This window comes from Cololabis saira, chromosome 3 (genome assembly GCF_033807715.1).
Source record: "Cololabis saira isolate AMF1-May2022 chromosome 3, fColSai1.1, whole genome shotgun sequence".
Taxonomy (NCBI): Eukaryota; Metazoa; Chordata; class Actinopteri; order Beloniformes; family Belonidae; genus Cololabis; species Cololabis saira.
This window is the reverse complement of record NC_084589.1, coordinates 36,184,141-36,194,232: the sequence shown is the minus strand read 5'-3', so window position 1 is coordinate 36,194,232 and position 10,092 is coordinate 36,184,141. Positions and strand designations below refer to the sequence as shown.

Below are 10,092 nucleotides of genomic sequence, written 5' to 3'. Positions count from 1 at the left end.
GTAACAAGATTTTCAAGTTTCTGAAGTTTTGATAGTCATCACTGGTGGCCATCCTACCACAGGTAAGCTTTCTGGTGGGATCTGTGGGATCTAACCCTAACCCCTGATTCTTTACTGGAGTCAACGACTCAGAGATATTCAAGAACGACAAGTAAGGGATGTCTTCATGATGGAAGCAGGTGTCACGCCCTCGATGAATAACTCCACTGGTGGCATTTCTGATGACATCACACACACTTTGTCTCAACAGCTGACCGCTGGATGGACATTGTCGGTAGAAACACACAGGAGCCCTGTAAATCTTGGGACTTATCCTGTGGTGAACCAAACAATGTTGACCCAAAATAAATTAATACACCTAAAACATCTCAGTTCATTATTCAATAATTTAGTTGGAATTTATTAATAACCTTCAATATAAATTGTCACCTTCATTTTTTAAATTCAGACAGATTATTTATTAGACTCTTCCTCCCCCTCCCCCCATTCCTCCTCCTCCTCCTCCTCCACAGGTGCAGCTCTGACTCATTCCAGGATCAGTTCAGCTGCGTCTCAGTGGGTTTTGTTCAGACTGCAGAATCTTCATCTTCAACTCTTTGGACTGTTTGAAGAAACTGTAAGTTCGAAATTGGCTTAAGGAACTTTCTTGTTTGTTTCTGCTGCATCATGGTTGGAGAAGGTATTCACTGCAAACTTTGATCATTCTTGTGTCTGAAGACAAATCTACATTATTGTTAGTTGACAATATTTTTATTGGATTTATTTTTTATCTGTTTTAGCTGTTTTGCAAAATGTGATTTATGATTAAAAAGATTAATACCTTTTGTAAGATTCGTTTGGTTTTATATTTTTTTCTAACCAGTGACTAGTCACAAAGCCGAATACTGCATTTCTATTGGCTGCTGTATGGAGAATAAATATACAGTAACTCAGTGAAAGTTTACAAGTCACTGGACCTTTGAACAACACAGCCTTTTGACTATCATACTTTATTTACAAAAGTTAAGGATTTAGTTCTGTATTTTGTATGCTTTTTCAGTTTTTGGAGTAAACATACAAAATAAGAACTTTGCTTTAAGACCTTTCCTTTCCATCATCGGTGTGCTGTGTGCAAAAAACTTTATGGTCCAAAGCTCGTGAGGCAGCCAGCTGCTGCACTCACAGTTCAGAAACACAGTGATGAACCACTGATAATTAGTTTTCTTTATCAATCAAACTGTGAGGTGTTTTTATTTCCTGGACTGAAGCTGTTGTCTCCAGCAATAAAGTCAGTTTGGTTCCTGGAAGAAGTAATAATAATAATAATAATAGATTTTATTTATATAGCGCTTTTCTGGGCACTCAAAGACGCTTTACATTTAAAACAAAACACATAATACAAATTACAATTACACAGGACAGTACAAAAGGACACAACATGAGACAGGACATTAATCACACATTAAAAGCAGTTCTGTAAAGGTGAGTTTTGAGATGGGATTTGAATGCTGGGAGGTCTGTACAGTCACGGATGTTTTTGGGGAGGGAGTTCCAGAGGGTGGGAGCAGCGATGGAGAAGGCCCTGTCGCCCCAGGTCCGGTGCTTGGTTCTGACTGGAAGGGACAGGAGGTTGGCGTCAGAGGAGCGGAGGCTGCGGGAGGGAGCGTAGCGGTGGAGCAGGTCGGTGAGGTAGCAGGGGGCCTGGTTGTGGAGGGCTTTGTGGGTGAGGAGAAGGAGTTTGAAGTGGATCCGTTGAGGGATGGGGAGCCAGTGGAGCTTCTGGAGGACTGGGGTGATGTGGTCTCTGGAGCGGGTGTGGGTGAGCAGGCGGGCGGCAGAGTTTTGAATATATTGGAGTTTATTGAGGACCTTGGAAGTTGAACCGTAGAGGATGCTATTGCAGTAGTCGAGTCTTGAGGTGATGAAGGCGTGGATCAAGGTTTCAGCGGTAGAGAAGGAGAGTGATGGACGGAGACGGGCAATATTTTTCAGGTGGAAGAAAGCAGTCCTTGTGATGTGGTTGACATGGTGTTGGAAGGAGAGGTTATTGTCCAGGATAACTCCAAGGTTGCGGATGTGAGTGGAGGGAGACAGAATGGAGTTGTCCATGGTGAGGGTGAAGTTGTGAGCGGTTTTGGTGAGGGATTTTGGGCCGATGATGAGCATGTCCGATTTGTTGTAGTTGAGTTGGAGGAAGTTCGAGTGCATCCATGACTTGATTTCGGCGAGGCAGTTGGTCAGGGTAGAGTGGGTAGCAGAGGTGAGGGATTTGGTGGAGATGTACAGTTGGACGTCGTCGGCGTAGCAGTGGAAGTGGAGGCGGTGGCGGCGGATGATGTTGCCAAGGGGGAGCATGTAGAGGATGAAGAGTAGAGGACCAAGCACCGAACCCTGGGGGACGCCTTGTGACAGAGGGGCAGTGGAGGAGGAGCAGTTGTTGATGCTGATGAATTGATGTCTGTTGGTGAGATAGGATTTTAACCAGGAGAGGGCGGATCCGGTGATGTAGAGAGATGATTCCAGGCGGGAGAGGAGGATGGTGTGGCTGATGGTGTCGAAGGCTGCTGTGAGGTCCAGGAGAAGGAGAATGCTGAGGTTGCCGGAGTCGGAGGAGAGAAGGAGGTCATTGGTGACTTTGATGAGGGCTGTTTCTGTGCTGTGACGTGAGCGGAAACCAGATTGAAATGTTTCAAACAGATCATTGGAGGTGAGGTGGGTCTTGAGCTGAGTGGCGACGGCGCGTTCCAGAATTTTTGACAGGAAAGGGAGGTTGGAAATGGGCCGGAAGTTGTTCATGGTGTCAGGGTTGAGTCCAGGTTTTTTGAGGATGGGGGTGACAGCTGCCAGTTTGAGGGTGTCCGGGACTGATCCAGAGCTGAAGGAGGAGTTGATGATGTTGATGATGAGTGGGGAAATGGCTGGGAGACAGTTTTTTATAAATGTGGATGGGATGGGGTCCAGAGCACAGGAAGATGTTTTCATGCCCATCATGACAGTGGAAAGAGACGCTGAAGACATGGGAGAGAAGTGAGACAGGGGCTGAGTGGTGGAGGGGGGGGAAACAGGTGGGGAGGTGGAGGAGGTGGTCAGGTTACTGTAGATGGTCTGGATTTTGGATTGAAAAAATGAGAGGAAGTCGTTGCACTTAGAGACTGTGAAGGAGTTGGAGATGTTGTCACTGGGTTTGAGAAGTTTGTTGATTGTGGAGAAGAGAGCCTTTGGGTTGGAGGAGTCGGAATGGATGATGTTGGAGAAGTAGGTGGAGCGAGCTGAGTTGAGGGCATCCTTGTATTGGTGGAGATGATCAGTGTAGGCGAGTTGGTGAACAGTTAATCCAGATTTCTTGCAGAGTCGCTCGAGTTGACGTTTGCGGGATTTCAGTTTGCGGAGTTCAGGGGTGTACCAGGGTGCTGAGCGTGCGAAAGAGACTGTTTTGGTTTTGATGGGAGCCAGTTGATCAAGACAGGAGGAGAGTGTATGATTGTAGTAATCCACGAGGTCCGAGGGGTTGTCGGGTGACGGGGGAGGGGAGGCGGACATCTGAGTGGCGAGAGAGGCTGAGAGGGCAGAGGGGGAGATGGATCTGATGTTGCGGAAGGATATTTTGCGTGCTTCTTTGGGAGTGGGGATGGGGATGTTGATGTCCATGATGATTGCCAGGTGATCAGACACGTGGAGGTTGAGGCTGGAGAGCTGATTTATTGTGAGGCCAGTGGAGCAGACGAGATCGAGGGTGTGGCCGCGGGCGTGAGTGGGGAAGTCGACGTGTTGAGTGAAGTTGAGGCAGTGTAGCAGGTCCAGGAATTCAGCAGCAGGTTTACAGTTAGGATCGTTGATGTGGAAGTTGAAATCACCCAGGAGGAGAACAGAGGGAGAGATGGAGCAGAGCTGGGTCAGAAAATCCGAGAGATCCGAGAGAAAGGAGGGGGGGTTTGGTTTGGGGGGGCGATAAATGACGGCGGTGACAAGAGGAGTGGGGCCAGGTAGTTTGAAGGCAGTGTGTTCGAATGAAGGAATGACAGGAATGGGGATGGAGGTTGCTTTAATGTCCTTTCTGTATATTGCTGCAACACCGCCCCCCCGCCCCTCAGCACGAGCTTGTTCCATGTAGGTGAAGTTGGGGGGAGTGGCCGGATTTAGTGAGAAATAGTCCAGGGGTTTGTGCCAGGTTTCTGTTAGACAGAGGAAATCCAGATTATTGTCCGTTATAAATTCATTCAGCAGCAGGCTTTTGTTGTTGAGTGAGCGGGTGTTGAACAGAGCCAGTTTCAGGTGGTGTTGCTTGGTGATTGGCTGAGAGGACTGAGGAAGTGGACGGAGATTGGACAGATTCTGTTTGTTGTGATGACGTAACGAAGTTGCAGGACGGCAGGAGGACCACAAGGAAGGAATGGAGTTTGGCGACGTGAAGTTGTAGGAAAACATGCGTCCTGAGCGGCTGTGTGGAGGATGGTTTTGCCAGAGTGGACCAGGTGTCGGGCGCGGGTGGTGGGCCGCGGCGGAGTGGAGCGGCGGCATGGTCCCGGTCGAGAGCGGTAGCTGGAAGCTAACGAGAGCTAGCGTCGAGGAGCCGAGGGTCCGGGTGTAGAGGAGCGACGAGAACCCCAGGAATATCCACAGGATTAGCCACAGCATGCTACATCCAGCAGGTAAGCTTGTTGAGGTGGAGATGGTGGTGGCTGAGGACGGAAAACAGCGGTGACCAGTAACGAGTAATGGCAGAGTAGCGAGCAGCTAGCTAGTTGCTTTAGCCGGTGGTTCAGAGCAAAACTTACTCGCGAGGGCTCCAAGAGGAGCCCGCAGCGGAGAGAAGACAGTTGCGGTGTACACGGGAGAAGTAAAAGTTGTATCAAAACTTACCGGCAGAGGCCCAAATACTGGGCCTGCTGCGTTGGAAATGCTTCGGTAAGTTTGACGTGAGCGGGTGCCAGGGATACACAGACCACGGTTCTGCTGCGGTGTCAGGAGGACCAGGTAGTTCTTTGGTACTTTTGTAACTACTGAAGATGGCATATCTTCGTCCAGAAGTCTTCCTGACTGAACTTCCAATTGTATCAATGTTGACACAGAAGCTCCCCAGAGGTTCATGCAGACGGGGGTCAGAAACAACAGGCTGATTAACTGAAACATTTTTACTGAGAGACGTAAAATAAGTTTATTTTCCCAGGTCATAAGACTTCTTAATCAAGACACGCCCAGCACTCTGGGCTCTGAACTCTGTGTCAGGGAGTGGTTGTTTGCACCTGATACAGCATGTTTATATATCCTTATATTGGCACATTGCCAAGGCAACGCAAGGCAAGTTTATTTATATAGCACAATTCAACACAAGGTAATTCAAAGTGCTTTACATCAACATTAAAAGCGGCAAGACATAATTAGACAGTAAATAACAAATAAAATAAAATAAAATTGTGAGAAAAGAAGGTAAATAATAAAAAGCACAAGTTGTTGAAAACCGAGGGCAGTAGAGTTAGTACCGCAGGTACACATCTCATTCGCCCTTTTGCGAAAGCATTTAATTTAAGAGTACGCTTAAATACCAAATAAATGAAATAAAATGATAAGAAAAGAGGTAAAATAATAAAAAGCACAAGTTGTTAAAAATAAGGGCAGTAGAGTACAGCAGGTAAGTTTAATTTAAGAGTACGCTTGAGTAAACAGTAATGTTTTTAGCCCTGATTTAAAGGAGCTGACAGTTGGAGCAGACCTCAGGTTTACAGGAAATTTGTTCCACCGGTGAGGAGCAGAATAACTGAACGCTGCCTCACCTTGCTTGGTTCTGGTTCTTGGGACAAACAACAAACCAGATCCAGATGAACCTCAGGGGTCTGGGAGCTTCATAGGGAACTAACAGATCAAACATGTATTTTGGTCCAAGACCATTCAGTGCTTTGTAGACCAGAAGTAAGATTTTAAACTCTATCCTTTGACTAACTGGAAGCCAGTGTAGTGATTTCATGACCGGTGTAATGTGGTCCAGTTTCCTGGTGTTTGTAAGGACTCTGGCGGCAGCGTTCTGGATCAGCTGCAGCTGCCTGATTGATTTCTTGTTAAGGCCTGTAAAGATGCCATTGCAATAATCCAACCTACTGAAAATGAATGCATTAATACGTTTTTCCATGTCTTGTTTAGACAGAATCCCCTTCATTGTAGCAATGTTTTTCAGGTGATAATAGGCAGATTTAGTGATAAACTTTAGATGGCTGTTGAAGTGCCAAGTGACCTCTACTGCGCAGTAGAAGCGGAGAGGAATAAACCAGAGTAGGATCAGCTGATCTGTGTGCAGCACCAGTGATGTGTGTTTCCTTTGCAGATGAAGGTGTGTGTGTGAGCTGATGTGGACGTGAATTCAGCAGAATGGATCAGTATGAGGACGGAGAGGAGGGAGTCCCTCCCTCTAAAACCTCTCTGTGTGGGGAACATGAGAGTCGGGGCAAAGCTCAGAGGTGAGATGAGCATCTCTAACTGTCCGTGACTCTTCTGCATGTCAGAGATCAAGACTCACATCACCAAACAAAATTATTACAGGAATCAACCTGGACCCAATCCCGGACCTGGACCTGGACCTGAATCCGGACCTGGACCCAGCTGTGTTTCCTTTCAGAGCGACCGGTCAAATAGCAGGTTAATTAACTTTAAAAGAGGCCGACGTTCCGCTGTAAAGAGGTGAGTGTATCCAAACGCTGCCAATGATTTATGTTTAATACTTTTATAAATAGACTAAATATTTATAGAAAATTTCTTTTTCATACAAATAGAATATGAAAATGTTTAACTTTTGTCTTCTATCAGGGTCCATCAGGAAAGAGACTCTCTTGAACATGAACCCAGCTGTGTATCCTTGAAGAGCGACCGGTCAAAGCGAAGGTTTATTGACACTAAAGGAGACCAACAGTCTTCTTCAGAGAGGTGAGATGTATTTAAATGCACTAAATGTATTTAAATCCAGGAAATCTTCAAAAAATGTTTGCGGAAAGGGACGGAAAGTATAACCTCAGAGGGAAGGGGAAATTTAAACAACCAAGTGCTCGTACCACGCTAAAAACAATGTGTATTTCAGTCTATGGAGTAAAAATGTGGAATAGTTTACCAGACGAAATAAAAGATAGTAAAAGTGTTGTCCAGTTGAAAAAAAAGTTTAAATGGTGCACTTTTGAAAAGTATAAAATGTTATTTATGTTATTTATATTATGTTGTTTATTACTTTATTTTTTTCTTGTTCAGTTAATAGTAGTTTGGATTATTTGGGTACATAATCCTTGTGTTTATGGCTACATGTGCATGCATGGGTATGTATGTGGGTGTGTATTCGGGTATATCTGTAGGGTGTGTATGTATGTATGCATGTATGTATGTATGCATGCAAGAAGGTATGCATGTGCAGATATATTTATATAATTATGTTTACAATCATAGTAGTGTATTCTTGTGTAATTTTGGTAAAGTTTTGGATATATAGCCTATGTTAATATACTTTGTAATTTTGGTAAAGTTCTGGATATATATGTTAATATACATTGTTGTAGTACTATAAAGTACTGTATTACTAGAATATGTTTTGTTTGTTTGTCAAATTTTGAATAGTAAACAAGGGTTTGGCGCCTAAAAGCTATGCTTCTGCCAAACCCTTTTCGTTCAGCCATAGTTTAATTTATTTTTTCTGTTTTGTTTATGTTTGTTCTTTTTTTATGATGTTGCTGCTGAACGAAATAAACAATCATTCATTCATTCATTCATTCATTCAAATCTGTCCTCATGTTAGGAAATCTACACATGTCTCTTCCTGAGTAAATCCATGTAGTCCTGGACCTCTGTGGTCCTCCATCACCTGATGGTGATATGAGCTTCCTTCTCATAGATCAGGGGTCACCAACCCTGGTCCTCGAGGGCCGGTGTCCTGCATGTTTTAGATGTTTCCCTGCTTTAACACACCTGATTCTAATTAATCATCGTCATCAGCTTGTCATCCAGGGCTGCACAGTTCTGCTAATGACACAGTCACTTGTATCATGGTGCAATGAAGCAGGGAAACATCTAAAACCTGCAGGGACACCGGCCCTCGAGGACCAGGGTTGGTGACCCCTGTCATAGATCTTCATCTCCTGTCATGAGCTTTTTCCTCTGGTTGACACATCTGGAGGTCTTACCTTCCAGAGGACTGATCCTGATGATGATCCAGAGTTCATCAGCTGGTTCATGTTTCCATCAGTTGCCCGTCTTCTTGATCTCGTAACTTTTCTTGGAGCAGAACTGGATCTTGTGAATATGTGAATGAGCAGAGTTCTCACTGAGGTCATGTGTACGTTCTCGGTGAATCAGCCGGACTAGTAAACATTCACCACCACCAGTCCTCTGATGGACTGTCCTCATCCAAACAGGACTTCATGGACCTTCAGATTGTGTTTTTCTCTATGAGGACAGACATGATGTGAGCTAATTATTCCTGCTTCCTCCACAGAGTGGACCAGCAGAGCTCAGAGCCTCCCAGCGGTCCGTCTGTCCAGCAGCATCAGACACAGCTGGACTCCATATTTCTGGTCTGTACATGAACAACAACTGCTTCTCCACCTGTTTTGTTGATGTTTGTCTCTATGCAGGGGCCTGTACTACGAAGCGGGATTTGGGGTTAGCGAGGTAACTTCAGGTTTAACCCTGGGTTTTCAGGACTACGACGGTGGTTCACTTCTTACCGGGGTACATCGCCATGGTAACTTATGCTGAACAGCTAACCTGCTCCGGAGCAGGTTATGTTCGAGATACAGATCGCCGGGTATAAAAGCACCGCCCACTGACCAATCAGCTCTCTTGGAAAATGGCATGCCCTTTCGAAGAGAATCCAGTGGAGCTCGGTGCGCGGATCGTGAGAGGATCCCTCCGATCTTCTTCTTCTGTTTGTTGCAAGTAATGTCAATGCTATTTCATTGTGCTTTTGTATACTGATATCATCCTAAAACAGAGAGTGATAGAAACACTAAAGCCTTGTACTTGTTGTACTTCTAAGATATGAAAGTGAGCCTACTTACCGCTTTGAATTATGTTTTTATATTTATTTTTTATTTGCTCCCATGTGCGTTTCACTCCGCTGGGGTTGCAGCTGAAGGAATGAGGCTACAATTGTCATACACGCCATACGAATACATCTAAGCAACACATGCATTTAACAGAATAGACAACTGTAATTATAGTCAGATCTACTTATGCCCTAATGATGGGGCAGTGATGTTTATATCCCTATGAACTTACGCATTTATACAGTCAGCGATCTTTTGCCAGCTGTCTTTCCTGCATTTTGCAGCTGCAACTGTGTTGCTTTTTGCCTGTATTATATGCCTATACTCATCATATTTCCGTAAAATTATTGTTTGCTCTTCGCTACTGAAATAAGCGGCTCTGACAGCGGACTTCTCCATGCTTGCGATTGGTCATGCGCTGAAAACACCGCCCCTTTTATGTGCACGCGCTCATATCCAGATTGGAGAAACCTGGGTTGATATACCGAGTTGATAACCACCGTTGTGTGACCGCTTAGCGTGATTGCAATTGTCCGGGTTAGTGAATCTGGATAAGGAAAAGATATCCTGGGTATGTTGAACTTGCTTCGTAGTACAGGCCCCTGGTCTCTGGAGACCAGTGGACTGTCAGTCTGTCCAACATGGGTCTAATGTTTGTCTCTATGCTGGTCTCTGGAGACCAGTGGACTGTCAGTCTGTCCAACATGGGTCTGACGTTTGTCTCAGTGGTTTCAGTCTAATTATGTCCTTCAAGTGGTCTTCTGTTCCAGCTGCTGGAGGACAACATTGTCATGTTTGTGAAGAACGAGCTGAAGAAGATCCAGAGGGGTCTGAGTCCAGATTACCCAGAATCCCTAGAGCATCTGTTGCTTGGTGAGAATGAAGAGCAGAAGAGGAGCAACAGAGAGGCGTTTGTGAAGATCACAGTGAACTTCCTCAGGAGAATGAAGCAGGAGGAGCTGGCTGAGCGTCTGCAGAGCAGTAAGAGGATTTCTCTGAACATTTAAGCTGCTGGATAAATGACCCAGAATGTCTCAGGAAATGAACAACATTCACAGATCAGCCACAACATTCAACCCCACGTGGTACCACCAAAATT

The 10,092-nt window shown here is 45.2% G+C and overlaps 1 protein-coding gene across 1 annotated transcript in view; it reads left to right on the top strand.

The window, feature by feature from the left end:
* The first annotated feature begins 521 nt into the window (after positions 1-521).
* LOC133438607 (NACHT, LRR and PYD domains-containing protein 3-like) overlaps positions 522-10,092 on the top strand; it is a 32,769-nt gene continuing 23,198 nt past the window's right edge. The window contains exons 1-6 of the mRNA XM_061717396.1: positions 522-616; positions 6,296-6,428; positions 6,511-6,648; positions 6,775-6,891; positions 8,441-8,519; positions 9,764-9,974. Of these exons, the coding sequence (XP_061573380.1) occupies positions 6,340-6,428; positions 6,511-6,648; positions 6,775-6,891; positions 8,441-8,519; positions 9,764-9,974 (634 nt within the window). The 5' untranslated portion in view covers positions 522-616; positions 6,296-6,339. The remainder of the gene's footprint in view (positions 617-6,295; positions 6,429-6,510; positions 6,649-6,774; positions 6,892-8,440; positions 8,520-9,763; positions 9,975-10,092) is intronic.